This window comes from Phascolarctos cinereus, unplaced genomic scaffold, assembly GCF_003287225.1.
Source record: "Phascolarctos cinereus isolate Bilbo 61053 unplaced genomic scaffold, phaCin_HiC Scaffold_9;HRSCAF=440, whole genome shotgun sequence".
Lineage (NCBI taxonomy): Eukaryota > Metazoa > Chordata > Mammalia > Diprotodontia > Phascolarctidae > Phascolarctos > Phascolarctos cinereus.
The window spans coordinates 9,232,197-9,249,342 of record NW_027556402.1 but is presented as its reverse complement, the minus strand read 5'-3'; the positions used below and the strand labels follow the sequence as shown (position 1 = coordinate 9,249,342).

Sequence of the window (17,146 nt, the reverse complement as noted above, 5' to 3'; positions counted from 1 at the left end):
ATATAAGTTTTCCTTTTAGACAGAACATATATTACTTTATATGCTCCTATTAGATAGAATATCTATTCTAGCAATAACTGTGTGTATCTCTGTGTAGACAGACATAAAGACTAAAAATATATCTGTGTTTCCTCACACAAATTGTTCTTCAACTAGACATTCTGGTGCCTACCAGTTTAAAACACCCATTTTCAGGTCCTCCTGCACTTGATACACAACACTATAAATTTCATTTTAAAATTTGGCAACAAACACCAGTACTGTTATTTGTCTAATCAAATATCTTGTTCTCCATCCGAAAAAAAGTCATGCTTTCCCTTACTTCTTGGAGCACAACCAACAGGTTTTAGAAGGGGAACGGAGGGCATAGTTCACAGTCAATAACCTATTATTGGAGACCACAATTTTATTAGCTAACCCATCAGTTCTCATCTATTTCAACCCATTACCTCGCTCTTTCTGTTCTTTTAAGAGGTGGTCTTCCCGAAGCAGCAATACTTTTTGACCGGCTATAACTGGGTTTATAGCCTAGACCCCATTTGTCCTTCAGGGAAGCAGCCTGATAAAAGGGATAAAAAAATAGCATTTTTGTAAATTATTGATTACTTAAAATTTTTTTTCTCTAACACAAAGAATGAAATTCTACTTATTATTTTCAAGACTAATCAGTGATAAATTAAAGACACTGTAATGTATTGTGAATTTTTAAAAATTACAAAAAAAGATGGTCAATGAAGACTACAGGTTTCATGACACATGACTCCACTGTATTCCAAGAAGCAGAATTTTGTTACAATAGAAACACTCCAAGAATCATATTCTCTACTCAGAAAGGTAAGGTTCAGTTGCTTAGGAGTAAGAAACGAACAAGTGAAAAGTTGATGAGAATACAATATAGGACAATTCCCAAATACAATCAGCAAAGCTAAACAGTATCACAATATATATCACCTGTAGGTCTAGGATTGAGGGTAGAGAAAAAGGAAAAAGATGCGTAAGAGGATAAGTGAATAAAAAATGGCCTTCCTCTCATTTTTAATCTCCTTGATGAGCTATGAATTCTCCGGGTTGGGGGAGGGCATGAGGGGATGCTAGTTTGTGATTATTCACGTTTTGCTTTCTCTTCAGTAAAAGTTTCTGATTAAGAGTTGATAGGGTCTATTTGTCTACTAATAGTGTCTACTAATAATTTTAAAAAGCTGATGGTGTCATCTCGGGCAACTTAATTAAACTGGAAACACTCCAATGGAAGCTCAAGAACTACAGCTCTGAGTGGTAAAAGCACAGGTCTCTCAAACCAAGGTTACCCCCCCCACCTCGGGACTCCTAATCAGCAATGTGCCAATGTGACTGCAAGGAGGGGAGAACGAGTCAAGGCAGGAGAGAGAAAGAAGAGGGTGACAGAGTCAGACCTACCCTTTGTGAAAGTCACTTTGCCAGCTGAGGGGAGGGTGGACTGGGAGTAGAGAGAGACTTGAAGAAGTGAGAATAACTGAGGGTTCCTGCCAAAATCCAGGAGAGAGGTTATTCACCATCTCAGGCTGAACTAGGGTGGCAGCCGTGTGAGGAGAGTAAGCAGATGTCTACAAGTGCTTCGGATTTAGAAGAAACAAGATTTGGGAATGATGACAACACAGCTGTGAATCTGGGGGACAAAAGAATGGGGCATCCTCAGCGGTAAAGGGGAAGTTCAGAAGAGGGGACAGCGGAGGAGAAAAGAGGAGCTCTGTTTTACACACACTGAATTTGAGATGCCTACAGGACATCTTGGCTGAGATACACATGAGGCATTTGGGGATGTGTGACCGTAAGTAGCTCAGGAGAAAAGGGTTGGAAAAATAGATCTGAGAGTCATCTGTGTAGGGATAATAATTAACCCCATGGGAGCTGATAAGATCCCCAAGTGAGACAGAGACAGAGAAAAGAAGGCAAAGGACAGAGCAGTGGAGAGGTAGTAAGAAAGCCAGAGAAGAATGTGAGAAATGAATAGTTGTCTCTTATGTTTCATAACTAATTATTGTATTAGGACCAAAGTTTTTCCTCTTTTCTACTTCCTCATTCAGAAATCAAAAATATGGGAAATCTCTCAAAGATTTACCCAGGCCAAGATCTAATCAGAGAGCAAAAGACATTCTCAGTTTAGGCTAATGGGTGTATTCCTGCTCATTGTGTTTGCTCAGACAGGTCCTGGGAAAATGTTGATTATCTCTATTATCAAGACAGGTGATACGGAAACTGAAGGCTCTTTGACCAAGATTTGAGAGACCTAAGTCACGTACCCTATGACAGCCCACCTCCCATCTGATTAACCAATCAGAGGCGATTAGGCATCCCATAGTTAATACGTCCTCTTGGAAGGGCGGATAAATTGTGATCCCACCGCCATTGGGTCTTTGGTCTAAGAGAGACAGCCAAATAACTATTCTTTTGTTAATAACCTGCTGGCCTTATTAACAAAATAATCAAATCACTCAGAAACGATGTCTCTTGAACTTTTTAAATCATCACAAGAACAAGAGAGAGTACAAAAGTCCAGAAGAGGGTACGTACCCAGGAAGAGGTGTCCAACCACGTCTGAGGATGAAGACTAAGAAGCCATTAGATTTGGCACTTAACAAGGCACTTTGGGAAGAGAAGCTTCAGATGAACGATGAGGCTGGGAGGCAGCCTGCAGAGGGTTTACAAGAGAAAGGAGAGGAAATGGAGGCCCCAAGTAGAGACAGCTTTTTCAAGTTTAACTGAGGAGGAGAGAAAAGTAGGATGATAGGATGATGTGAAGCTCTTTCAAGGCTACAGATGATTTGGCTCTGTCTGCAGGCAGCAGAGAAGCAGTCAGTAAAGACAGAAGATTATAAAGCATGAGGATATTGGCAGATGCAATCTGCTAAAGAAGATGGGAGGGGTTAGGATCAAGGGCACATGAAGAGTGGCTGGCTGTGGCGTCATCCTCTGAGGCTGGCATAAAGGAGCAGAAATTAGGAGTCAGCTGGACCGGGGATGAGGAAGAAGGAAGAAAGAGCTCTTGGCAAATGGCCTCATTTTCTTTTCAGTGAAGTAAGAGGTGAAGACTTCCACTTGAGGGGTTGGGAAGAGTGAGTGGCATGGGAGGTTGAAGTGGGAGCCTTGATGTAGTGAAGACCAAGCTAAGATAAGACAGAATAAACCAGATTTTCTCATAAAATCTTACTCATAAAGTCTTTTCTCATCAGCTCGCATGGGTTTAACTTTATTCTTTATGCCATAACTCCCAGATTATCAGTCTGTCCTTGATCTCTCTCCTGTGGTCCTAAAGATGAGTGACTAATGCATTTCTAGCTGCTTACCAGAAATTTTAAACTACGTGTTCCAAGAACAACTCCAAATCAACATGCCCAAAGCTGAATTAAACTGTCTTTTCCCCCCCAAATCTCTCTCTATTGAACTTCTCTTTCTGTCAAGGTCACCACCATTCTTCCAGTAGCCCAGATTTACAGTTGCATTACCTTGGACTCCACTGCTACCTTAAACACAGCTCTTGTTTCTGACCCCTCCTCTTTACTAAGAGAGCTACAGCTTCAGTGCAGGCCACCATCATCACCTTCCTCCCAGGCTACTGCAATGTACTCCCCAGGGATCTCTCTGCTTCCAGGGTCTCTGTGCTCCAACCCCCCTCCACACAGCTGCTACAATGATTTTCCTTAAGCTCAGATATGACCATGACCCTCTCCTCTTCCATATACTCCAGTAGTGCCCTACTGCCTCTAGGACAAAATATAAATTCCTGATTGGCTTTTAATGCCTCTCACATTGTCGCCCAAAACTACCTTTCCAGGGAGTTTGCACATTATTCCCCTTCTGCTCTCCATTTCCTGTTTTCATGCCTTTGTACTGGCTGTCTCCCCACATCTCAAATGCACTCTTTTTCACTTCTTCCTTAGAATCCTTCATTTTCTCCACGGGGTACCTCACACACAACTTTCTACATAAAGCCTTTCCTGATCTCCATAATCAGTTTGTGTTTATTTTGCATTTATTTGGCATATATTTATATATGTACACGCTGTCTCCCTGGATTGAATGTAAGCTCCTTCAGAGCACAGATGGTTTCTTTTTTTTGGTCTTTGTATCACCAGGGCCCAAGATGGCACCTGGCACAGAGTAGGAGCTTAATAAACGCACACAAGAAAAACGACATAATTCAGATTATACTCTGTAGCTGAAAGGGCTGTGAATTAAATTAGTACACGTATTTGGAACATAAGTGTTTTACGCTGTACTTAAGAAGGTGAGAGCAGGCCTAATTACATTTGAGACTCGGCCCAGCGCTTGGGATGATCCTGAGTCACATCCTGGCACAAAACCATCTCTTTAATACAAAGGTTTTCCTAGATATGAACCTTGAAACACCCAAATCTCTGATGAATCAAAGTTGAGGATGGCCCAAAGGCCAGAGGAGAGATAGAGGGTGGCTACAAACAGGTTGTAGAACGTTGCCAATAAAATGTGAGGGCTCGTGAAGAAGACGCCTGAGGGGCACCACTGAAGAAATGTATCTTTGAAGGAGCAGGTGGGCAGCTAATGCAGTGGGAAGGAAAGACAACAGAAAGACAAGGCTGCATGTCTTATTGGTATCCACACAATGTCAGAAAAGAGGCTAGAAAAGGGATTCCACCATGTTGGGTGGATCCTATGGTGGACCTGTGGAAGAACACAGATGAGGAAGCCAATGGGGGGAATATCACCTGCGTGAGATGATGGTACTAGGGTGCTGCATTCCTGTCCAGGACAGAAAAACCCATTTTTCCAGAACCAGAAATTACCTACTTCATAATACATTTATTTACTTTATAAAATCACCTGTTCCTTCAATATATTTAAAAGTTTAGGAACATTTTGTGTTTCTCTTCTTAAAGTTTCTTAAACATTTACTCACTCGCATGCTGGATCTGCGCAACTTCTTGCGGACATCTCTACGAATATCATTCACTGCAACAGACTCTAGCTGTTGGTATCGCTGAATTTCTTGGTTTATGGTTCCTTCACTTGCACCCAGTTTTCTGCAAGAAAAACCAGTGCAACAAATATTTTTACTATTACTAAGCACTTACAAAAGGAGGGGATGCTTTCCACTTTCTCCTTTTGATAACTATTTAGCAAATTAAAGTGAAATGGAGCTCTCTGAACAGTCTTTGATTTGCCAAGCAGTTAATACATTTCTAGTGCACAGAGATGAATGGCACACTCATCTTCATGAAGCGTACATTTTCCTTGAATCTGATAATTTCTCTCAGTTCCTGAAGGACTGGAAGTCCCAAGTTAGGACACCATTATATAGGCATTAGACACATAAGGAATTGTGCTCTCCTTTTTCAGTACCTCATTCTTGGGCAACTGTTGTCACAGGGCTTGAGAATTTTACCTTACAAGAAAACGGTATGATATTGGGAAATGAAAAATTTGCATTCAACATATTTAAATGATAACAGTAATAGGAGCTACGTGTTGCAAAGATATGCATCTGTATAAAGCGCTAGACTTTGAAGGAAGTCCTGAGTTCAAATCTGACTTTACTAAGTTAGCTTCTGTATATTTCAGTTTCTTAATCTATAAAATGGGAATAAGAGCACCTATCTCATATGTATGTATGTATATATGTACATGTTTATGCAATGTATACATATATGTATATGTACATGGATATACACAAACCCAAACATAAGGCTTTGAAGACTTTAAAGTGTTACATAATTGCTAATCATTATTGCGAGATGAAAGAATTGTAAATCAAGGGGATGCCCATCAACTGGGAAATGGCTGAACAAACTATGGTACATGAATGTAATGGAATACTATTGTGCTGTAAGAAATGATGAGCAGCATGGTTTCAGAGAAGCCTGGAAACACTTAAATGAACTGATGCAAAGTGAAATGAGCAGAACCAGAACACTGTACACGTTAACAGTAATATTACAATGATCTGCTGTGAATGGTTTAGCTCTTCTCAGCAACACAATGATCTAGGACAATTCTGAGGGATGCTATCCACCTCCAAAGAAAGAACCGATGGAGTTGGAATGCAAATCAAATCACATTTTTTTCATTTTCTTAATTTTTTTCTCTGTGCTTTCTTTTGCAACATGGCTAATACAGAAATATGTTTTGCATGATTTCACATGTACAATCTGTATCAAACTGCCTGCCTTCTCAAGAAGATGGGGGGAGATGGAGAGAATTTAGAACTCAAAATTTTAAAAAGACAAATGTTAAAAATTTTTTTACATGTAATTGAGAACTATTTAATGAAGTAAATGAAAATATATTGGGGGGAAAAAGAGAGAGAGGTAAGGTCTTCAATGAAGTAATTTGGTGGAAGAGTCAAAAAACCTGGGTTCCAATCCCTGGATCTTAATTTACTAGTCGTGTTATTCTGAACAAGTCTCTCAACCTCTTGGCCCCTTCCCTGGTTTCTTCATGTGTAAAAGAAAGGGGCTGAGCAATCGCATCTTCAAAGTTCTTTCCGTGTCAGAGTCTGACTCTACTCTTACCAGAATCAGCAATGAAAATAACACCAACCAGCTGCACGTACTTGAGATCATCAATTACTTTGGCCTGTTCATTCAGTTCCCTGATGTCCACAATGCGCTTCATGATCTTCCTGCCTCTCAGTTCTCCCGACTGGGTACAAGACGCTCCTTGCCTTCGATAATCTACAACTTCCTGAAAGATCAAACACATAGTTGTGAACGCCTCTCCCATTACGAAAAAGTGTATCCAGACTAATACAAAATTAACACCTCAAATCAAAAAGAGCATGCCAGAATCAGGAGAATCTATCAAGAAGGCCAATTAGAGATTCGTTAGTGATCTACGTCTGATCGTGTTCACTCAGACTCTTTGATTACCACCTACATTTCCCCATGAGTGAGCCCTGCATGCTTTCGTATGTTTCTGGCTGGACTGAAAGGCAGCACCCGTCTCTGATCCAAACAGATATTCTGCAGGGACAGAAGAGTGCTGATTGTGGGGCGTCAGTCCCAGCAGGTGATTTACAAGGCGCTGCCCAAAGGTGAGCCTGTCGCCATCTCCACATACTGAACTTCCACCTGAATTCTAAATGATAAACAGCACAATTAGTTTCTTCCTTCTCTCCTGCAAACAGAAGCAATTTCATGGCACAACACTAATTGTTCTAAAAAATCCATTTTGTTTAAATCAGAATGAAAACAATGATTTTTTAAATTTAGCTAATGAATCCTAACAACTTGACCCTCCAGATATAAACTTATTTTTTCACTCTGGGTTTTCACTTTGGGAGACCCAAAGGCCCGAGGAAGCAGAAACACCAAGTCGATGAGCAGACGGCTCTGCGGTACTGAGTACATCATGGCCAAGGACCTGGAGCCAGCGCTGCCCTTGGCACTAGGTAAGGCCAATGTCTGAGACATCCCAGCACAACTGGGGTGACTCACAGCGTGCACAGTAGGCGACATCGTGTCCGCTTCATCTTCATCGACAGATCGGCGATATTCACTGAGCTGAGGTCAGCAATGTCGTCCACATCCTCCTCTCCCGTCAAGGTGGTCAGGGTGTTCCCCAGAGCATTCAGCCTCTTCCCAATGTTAGGATCCATGTGGACGTCAATTCCACACATTTTCCACAACACATTGAGTGTCCAGGTCCCAGCACTGCTACTTTCTGTTCAAAGAGGGAAGGAAGATGCAGTTTTTGCAGGTTTTACCCATATGAATACAAATGACAGAATGAATGAAAAAAAGACATGCTGGCTATGTGTGCCACAGCTGAGCTCACTGGCCATACTGACTAGAAAAAGTCAGCATTATGTACTGCATTCTGCGCTGTCTTTGAAAATTAAACACACAAATTTGGACTGTCTCAAGGCTTCAAACGCAAACAGTCCTCAACTTAGGTGCTTTTGTATCTCTCTGACTCCATCTGCCAACTGCAGGTTGGCACATTTTCTGCAAAAAATAGTCTTGGAGTTGCCTAGAGAGGAGAGAGGTTGGAGAGCCAGGACACGTCAGAGGCAGGATTTTAACTCAGGTCTTCTTGGCTCTATGGCTGCCTCTCTGCATACTACATCAAATGGTGCCTCTTCACCATAACAAGACACACAATTATATTACGGCCATTATATCAGACTTCCCTAGCTCAGGTCATTATTACCTCAAACCTGTACTGCTCCCAGGAGACAGAGGCCCTGACTCCACCCTCCTGTTCACCCTAGCTATCCAGAACAAGAGAATTTTCTTAAAGTGCTGCCCTCGTTCAAGAAACCTCAGTACCACATTACTTACCAAATAAAGTCCAGATTTAACGCTAATACTAATAGGTGTCATTTACATAGCTCTTTAAGTTTTGCAAAAAGTTTTACAAATCTCTCATTTTATCTTTCCTCAGAATGACCAAGTCAGTCCAAAATCTAGCTGCAAATTGTCCTTTTGCTTTTGACTATTATATACACTGGCCATACTGACTAGAAAAAGTCAGCATTATGTACTGCATTCTGCGCTGTCTTTGAAAATTAAACACACAAATTTGGACTGTCTCAAGGCTTCAAACGCAAACAGTCCTCAACTTAGGTGCTTTTGTATCTCTCTGACTCCATCTGCCAACTGCAGGTTGGCACATTTTCTGCAAAACTCAGTAGCTCTGAATTATTCAGAGCTGTGACTCTTTGGAAAGCAACATGGAATTAGGCAGTAAGAGTTATAAAAATGCTTCGACCTTTGACCTAATGATTCCACTTTTAAATTTCCACCTTATGAACACTTGCATACAAATGTTTCTATCAGCAAGCTTGGTAATAACAAAACGTAAACTCTATGCCCAAGAATTCACAGATGGCTGAATAAATTTAGTAATATGAATGTAATGGAATATTATTACTTAATAAGACACGATGGATTCAAAGAAATAAGAGGAGCTGTACACAAAGTGGAAGCAAGGGGGAGAACTAAAACTACAATATATACACACTGACTACAACTATGCAGCAAAGTAAGTACATGACTGTGTTTGCACACGCACACGCAGTCAGGGATGTGTACATACACATGTGTCTTTACAGGTACACATGCATGTGTGTGCATGCACATTATGCGTGTGTGCACATAATCAGATTGCTTCCTGATCATTCAACACATGTTACGCGTTCTCATCTCCATCTTTCTCCAGTGATTTCTCTCTCCTTAGAAGAGTCTTTCTTCTACTCTCTCTCCCTCTATGCCAATCTGAATTATTCTTTGGAGCACAGCTCAAATGCCCTCTCTTCCATGAAGCCTTCCCTGGTATCCCCAGTCAGGCTATTCTTCCTTCTTCTAAACTCCTACAGAACTTTGTATTTGGCATTGATCACATACGACTTTGTATTACTGTTATTTGTCTGTGTCTCAGCTCCCTTATTTGATTGTAAACTTTCTGAGAACAAGGAATAGCTTATTCATTTTTTAAATCTCCAGCACAGCACTTGACCCAGAACTTGACTAACTTTTCAGTAAGTATTTACTGAAGGAATTAAAATGTGGAAAGATATTCATGTTATAACAGAATAGGCAAGTTCAAAAACAACACCAGCAACATGAATTTAACTAACGCAGCACGAAGACGAGATCAAGACAAAATTCTACAAAGAGCTCGTGTAACAAAAAAGATGTCCCCTTACCAGCCGCTGCCTGCCCGGTGGTCCTTGAGCAGACCTCGTAAGTGCCATCGGGCACCACGCCTAGAGATCAAGAAAACAAAACCACATTACATAAGCTTTTCTGACACCACGACTAACCTTGTGGTAAGACATTTTGCTTACACTCTCACTAGAAAGATGACTGTCTAAAAGTAAACCAAACCAAACCACTAACTATAAATAATAATGATGAGGATACTTAGCATTCACTTAGTGTGTTAAGGTCTGCACAGCACTTTACAGATAGGACCTACAAAAGCCCTGACAAGTGGGTGCTGGGTGACCTCATGCAAATTGCTTTTCCTCTCTGGGTTTCATTTTTCTAAAGTGTAAAAGTGAAGGTGTTTAACTAGATGCTCTTTATGGTTTCTTTCTGCACTTATAAAATTCAGATTTCAAGAATTCAATTCCCATTCGTTCCTCATCCTGGGAAATATTGTGGAAATGTAAGAATCCTTCCAAGTCATACTTAAAATAATATGCCACTGAAATCACAAATTGGGAAAGTTGGTGTTATTTATACCTGAAATAGAATTAAATAGGGTAACAGACTTAGTGTCAATACGACTGTCTGCTGGGTGCTGGAACTTCTGACTGCTCATTAATCAACTGTTAGATGATAATCAAGGAAGACGGATGAATACTGTCTTCAGACAAGAATATATGGCATTCTCACATGCAATTCCACATGCCTAATTTGCATTTTAATAGCTTTAAAAACCTCTTCATATCCAATTTGGTCAAGAGCTCCTTTTCAGCAGAGAAGGTTAACATGTGCCTCTATCTCCATGACCACCTGGTTTCCACAAGAGGGACTCATTTTCTTCCTTTAAGTTCAAACCCCCATGAAAAGTAAGGAACTTACAGGCATTCATGACAAGATCCCCACGAATTTCTGGTTTCCAGTCATCCCAAGTTGTCTCAAAGCCATCGGCAAAGCGGATGCAGAAATTTTTGAAGTGACCTTTACTAACGAGGGACTCTGAAGAGCAGGCAGTGATGAGAGTACTCTCAATGGTCAATACCAAAGCAGAGCCAGTATCAAGGTCACCAGTGTGATTCGACTGCAAATAAGGAAGATGCAAAAGAGAAAAGAAAGATAACTTACAAGTGCAGCCTTCATGGCAAGAAGGGAGCACCATTTTTATTTCTGCTCCTGAGAGACTGAAAGAAATGAACTTTAGAAAGGCCTAAGCATAGGAATGTTAACTTCAAAGTACCTTTAAATTGGGAAGTCATTATGTTTTAAAATTAAGTCACTTGAAATAAATTCAATTATCACATATAATTTTGTCAAACTTTAAGGAGCTATTCCACAGCATCAAAAGGATTGATGGCTAAGTTTCACTCAAACTGTGATTTTCCATCTGCTCTAGAGCCATGCCTCTGCCTCTATACTGGTATGGGGCACTAACCTAACATAACAGTATGAACAAAGGTCACCGTAATACTCCTACACTGAACTCTGGGGTCTGACATGACTTTGTACCTGGGCAGTGTTTGTGATAGGCAAGCAGATTCCTAAATCGTTAACAGTAAGCTGGAGGAAAAGTGTCCCAAAAGCCTGGGCAGACGTCTGCTGGATGCCCGGCAGCATGTCAACCACCTCCTTTGTAGCCATGTGAATGTCCTTGTGCAGGGCCATCCGCTGTTCATTCCAGTTGTCATAAGCAGCCTTGTAATTGAGCCAAAACAGCACAGCTATTGAAAAGGAAGAAGAAAAAGTGTCACAAATAATGGGCAGCATTAGTGTTAGTTTTCTTCAGTGAGTGTCCTTCCACTGGAGTGTAAGCTCTTGGAAGGCAGGGATGGTTTCCACTTTCTTTCGCATCCCCAGTGTGTAGGACAGTGCTTGACACAGGACAAACACTCACGAGGTCCTGCCCATTGACCACAGGTGCCCCCCAAAGCTCAGGTTAAGGAAGGCCCTCCTGGCTTGGGAGGTCATCAACCCCCCCATGGATTCTGTTATCACCTACATTTTGTTACCCACCTCGAACCTCTCTCCTAACCTCCACGCTCTCACCTCCAAATGCCCCTTAGACACTGGATGTCCCACCGGCATCTGGAAGTCATTGTGCTCAAAACAGAACTCATTATCTCCTCCCCTCTCATGTCCCCCCTCTCCCCAAGCCCTTTCCTCTTCCAACCGTCCTTCCCGCCAGTTATCCAGGCTCACGTCCCCATTCAATCACCAGCCAAGTCCTGGAGACTCTACCTCACGTGTGAGCCGTCCTCTCATCAGACACTGCCCCTGCCCCGGCACAGGCCCTCCTCACCTCACCCATGCACCAGTGTGGCAGCCTGGGGCGGGTGCGCCTGCCTCAGTCTCTGCCTCTCCAGGCCCGCCCGTCACACTAACACTCCTAGAGGGCAGCTCTGACCATATCACTCCCACGTGCAAGAGACTCCAGTGGCTTGCTATCCTCTTTTGGTCTTCCATGATGGCTGAGCTCTCTGAGCACTCCTTGCCCTTCTCTGAATCCCAGGTGTTTACAATAGTGGTTTGTTTTAATGTTTGCTAACTTGACAGAAAAGAATGCTTCCTGATTGCTGATTCACTGTACCGAGTGGATACAGAAAACACACGAACAAGTAAGTTCAGAGTGTAGAGAGAGGAACTACCAGAAGGACAGAGTGCTCATCCCTGGAGCAACCAGAAATGCGTCCTGTGTCTGAAGGGAGTGAGAGAGAGCATGGAAGCAGGGCAGCGGTGAGGGGGTAGGGCATTGTAGGCACATCTACAAAAAGCAATGGAACTCTTACAAAGATTTGGAGCAAAACACCATATAAGGAACATGCAAGGAAATATCACTGGGGCATACTTACATTTCAGACTCTGGCTACATCAGAGCTGATAGAGCAAAATGGAAACCTTACTTAGCAGGCCGACAGAATTTTGAAAATAAAAAAATTCAATTACAATAATAAAGGAATTCATAGTACCTCTGTCGAAGGCCACAGGCTGAGCATAAACAATCGGTCTATTCAAAGTAATGAGCACAGCTTCCCTGTCTGAAGAACCACTGATTTCTTCTCGGAGGGCATTTCTTAGCCCAATTCTGGTTTTAAAATAGGCAACCTGATGAAAATCAGAACCAGCTTCTTCATAAACCTAAAACACATTTCAAGACAGAATAAATTCAAGTCAGAGGACAACTGTTCTGATATCTTTAAAAACATTATGGTATAATCCACTAAAAGATATAGTAAATTGAATATTGAAGCTAAAAATCTTTTAAAAATTCATAATAGTCAAAACTTCTTTGAAAATATGTACAATACAGCTGTAAATAAAATAATCTCCATAATAATAATAATGACAGCAAACACTTACATGGCTCTTACCATGTGCCAGGTGCTATGCTTAGTGTTTTACAATTATTATCTCCTTTTATCCTGACAACAACCCTGGAAGGCAGTACAATTACTACCCCCATTTTACAGAAGAGGAAACTGAGGCAAACAGGTGAAGTGACTGGCCCAGGGTCACACTGCTAGCAAGTGTGTGGGGTTGGATTTGAACTCAGGTCATAAATGAACAATGTAAAGAGAAAATCGTTCAATAACATCCTCAAAGGCTGGATCCACCTCTGACACATGCCTCAGCTACCACTGGCCTGTCACCTCATCTCTCATTGCTGAGGTGCAGACAAGATGCTATCTGCATTGGCAGAGGGTGTTTCTTCACCTGGGAGGTACTATACAGGCTCAGTCCCTCCCTCTCTCTCTAACTCCCAGAGGCTCAGTTTCAGGCACACAAGAGGTGCCTAATCAATGCATCTTGATCGATTAGAGGACCTGGGTTCATATTATAGATACTAGCTGTGTGACTCTGGCTAAGTCACTTTACCCCCATGGGCCTCAGTTTCCCCACCTGTAAAATGTAAATCTAGGAGTCAATTTTGGACATGCTGAATTTAAGGTCTCCGAGGGCATACGGGTGGAGAGAGATGTTTAGTAGATTGCTGAAAACACTGGCCTTCAGTTCATAGGATAAGCCATGGTGGAAGATAAAGAGTTCAGAGTCATTTTTATAATGATTATACCAGATTTATAAGATGCAGAGTAGGAAGAGAAGTTAGAAACTACCCTGCTGGCTCTTTTGGTGGTGGCCAAGAGCTGGAAATTGAGAGGATGCCCATCGGGGGAATGGCTGAACAAGCTGTGGTACATGAATGCAATGGAATGCTATTGTGCTATAAGAAATGATGAGCAGGCAGACTTCAGAAAAACCTGGGAAGACTTGTATGGACTGATGTTGAGTGAAGTGAGCAGACCCAGGAGAACGTTGTACACAGCTACACTGTGCGATGACTGATATTGATAGACTTAGCTCTTCTCAGCAATGCAATGATCTAAGACAATTCTAAAAGACTCATGATAGAAGATGCAATCCACATCCAGAGAAAGAACTATGGAGTTTGAATGGAGATCGAAGCAGACTATTTTCTCTTTTTTTGTTGTTGTTTCTTTCTCATGGTTTTTCCCTTTTGTTCTGATTCTACTTTCATAACATGTGGAAATATATTTAATATGATCATACAAGTATAGCCTATATCAGATTGCATGCCATTTTGAGGAGGGGAGAGTGGGGGGGGGATTTAGAACTTAAAATCTTATAAAAGTGAATGTTGAAAACTAAAAAGAAACGAAGAAAGAAAGGAAGAACCAAAAAGAAAGAAATCACCCTGCTGCCAGGGTTAAGAGAAGGGCAGAGCAGACGGAGTGGGCAGAATTCAGCTAGATTCTGGCCCAGGATTTGACAAAGCTTCCCAAGCTCATTTTGTGGACAAGAGACAAGAGAGTAAACTGGACAACAGCCCCCTGAGGAGGATTCAGCACCGGGTGAATGGCCTGACTCCAAGGGTGCTGGATGGCATGAAGTTTCTAGTGGTGTGTCCAAGGCTCTGTATTTGGTCCTGGACTGCTGAGATTGTTATCGCTGACTTAGATAAAGGCCTCGATGGCATGCTTAACAAATATATGGACGATACACACCTCCAGGAGAGACAGCTAATATGCTGAATTAGTTAGAAGCCAAAAAGACAGACAGTGTAGAAAAGGACAAATCTAATAAGGTGAAATTTAATAGGGATAAAAATAACATATTACAATTAGATTAAAAAAGTTAACTTTATAAGTGTGAGGTAGAGAATACATAGCTGGACAGAAATTTGTCTGAAAAAGATCTAGCGGTTTTTGTGTCCCACAAGCTCCATATGAGTCATCAGCAGCTAGCAAAGTCCCTGAGTACTTATGCTCCCTGCCGGGGGGATGAGAAGTGTTAGTCCTACTATGCTCTGGTCTGGTCCAACCACTTTGGAGCACGGGGGCTCAGTCCTGTGGGCTGATGCACAGAGGAGAGCCACCAGGACAGATAAGTGCCTCATGGGGAATGCCAGTGTGTAGGGAGGATGAAGGGGTGGGGACTCTGAGATTCTGGGTGAGTTCCTCCACTTTTTATGGGTTAAGAAAATACGGCTAAGACAAGTTAAGTGCCCAAGGTCACTGAGGTGGAACAGCAGCAGAGCTGGGAATCGAGTCTTCTGAGTCGAAATCCAGGGGTCTGATCATGAAATCACCTATAACTGTAGCGATGGTGATGGATGACCGTGGCAAGAAAGGGGGCTTAAAGGGGACAAAGGAAGGAAGATATGAAGAAAACCTTGACAAATACCTATGTCTGGAAGGCAAGAAGAGATATTAGCGAAGAGAAGAGAGAAGATTTGGCCCAAACACCAATGAAACAGTAATAAAAGGCATCATCAAGGAGGAGATGAACAAAGCTGACCTTGGCGAGCCACTTCCCTGGTTTTGGGGACAGAAGTCACATGGTGAGGAACCTGAGGAGTGAAAGGCCAGTCCGAACTCGTGGCACCGTGTGGACTACTTCTCTGCAAGTTTGTCAGGTAAGGGGAACAGGGAGTTTTGAAGGCGAGCTCAAGTGTCTGGCACAGCAAAAGAAAGTTGCTGCTGTTGTTTTTGAAGAACAAAGGGCCTAAGAACATTGGAAGGTACTGACAAAGGTTCCAGTGGAGAAGAGACTGGCCATGAGATAGGGAATTATCGATGAAGAAGAGGAAGGCAGCACCATTCAGATGGAAGGAATGGGAGGAGCAGTGGCACCATCATTGAGATTTACAATGCAAAATCTGAAGAGCTTAAAAAAAAATCAGTAAAGCATTTTTGTAAAGACAATTAAAGCAGCCAGTATCCTACAGAGGACCTCGTAACACCAACCTGAACTTACCTGATGTTTGACAATTTGTCCTAATGCCAGATTTAAGTCGACTTGGCATTTACCGAACAGCTTTAGATAGCTGCTGCCCCCCGGCAAGGCTTTTGTCTGAAGTCGGTTTGAGAGTTCCAGTTCAATCAATCCCGTTTCAAACCTCACGGCTCTCATTGAGGGAGTCGTGGCTGTAACTTGAATGCCCTGAGAGAAGGTGAAAAAGATGAAGTCAACTTTTACTTCTCCATAGTGCCCACCAAAGAGCAATCTCTCAATGTACATCGAAGAAAAGAAATCCACTTTAAAGCCAGCCCAAGATCCATTTGAGAAGCCCTAAAGAATTACCTGTGTCTTCTGAAGCTTAACAAATACGAGTAGCTTTCGGGGTAAAATTCATCAATGTATATTTCATTTAATGAATGTGAGATAAAATTAAAGAGAATAATTCAACACAAATAATTTCCACTTGAATGTTTCAAACTAAAGAATTTTTCTTTAAATTAAATTCCTATTCTCCTATCTGGGAAATAGCAAGTTAGAAAATTAAAGATATTTTTTATGTTACCTTAAACTGCAGATTCAAGGAATAGAGGAGAATTTTGGGCTTATCTCCATCTGCTGTGCCATCATGCTCATTCCAGAGAGGGATGGGCTGCTCCCCACCTAAAAGATGTTAAGTAAGTGATTGAGGGCTCGGGGGATTTTTTTCACTTCAACTACTCAACTCAAATTCCATTTAACATGTTCATTTTCTTACCCCTTCCTCAGACAAATTATTTGTCATTCTGTCATACACAAATGAAAGCTTTCTCTAATTTAGAGATCAGCCTTAAATCTTCAAGGAAAATGTAAAATAGAAATAATCTTTCATGTATTAATTTCTTTTTAAAAAATAAAGGATGTTATTAAAGTAATTAAGAACTGAGTTCAGAAGAAAGTCCAGATTAAGCACTCCTACATAAAAATACCATTTGTGTAGAAATGATTCTTACATATATCAATGTTAATATAAACAGCAAATGAATACAGAAAGAAAAAAGGCAGAAAAAATAAGACACTGGTAGGGACACAGCAAGAAAAACCAGTCCTGTATGAGGAAATAAATGAAATACATGTAGTTTTTCTGTCTCTTTACCATTTGCTGTTGAATGCCACAAGACAGGATCTTAAGTCAAACCTGACTATGAATTTACAGGATGTCGTGACAATCCAGTAGCATGTTTGAACTTTCA

At 41.5% G+C, this 17,146-nt stretch overlaps 1 protein-coding gene across 1 annotated transcript in view; it reads right to left on the bottom strand.

Moving 5' to 3' along the window:
- Positions 1-17,146, bottom strand: part of BLTP1 (bridge-like lipid transfer protein family member 1) — a 210,527-nt gene that overhangs the window by 45,517 nt on the left and 147,864 nt on the right. The window contains 12 exon segments of the mRNA XM_078148243.1: positions 450-559; positions 4,913-5,036; positions 6,566-6,696; positions 6,889-7,089; positions 7,449-7,492; positions 7,495-7,674; positions 9,662-9,721; positions 10,545-10,743; positions 11,169-11,380; positions 12,626-12,794; positions 15,933-16,118; positions 16,480-16,577. Of these exon segments, the coding sequence (XP_078004369.1) occupies positions 450-559; positions 4,913-5,036; positions 6,566-6,696; positions 6,889-7,089; positions 7,449-7,492; positions 7,495-7,674; positions 9,662-9,721; positions 10,545-10,743; positions 11,169-11,380; positions 12,626-12,794; positions 15,933-16,118; positions 16,480-16,577 (1,714 nt within the window).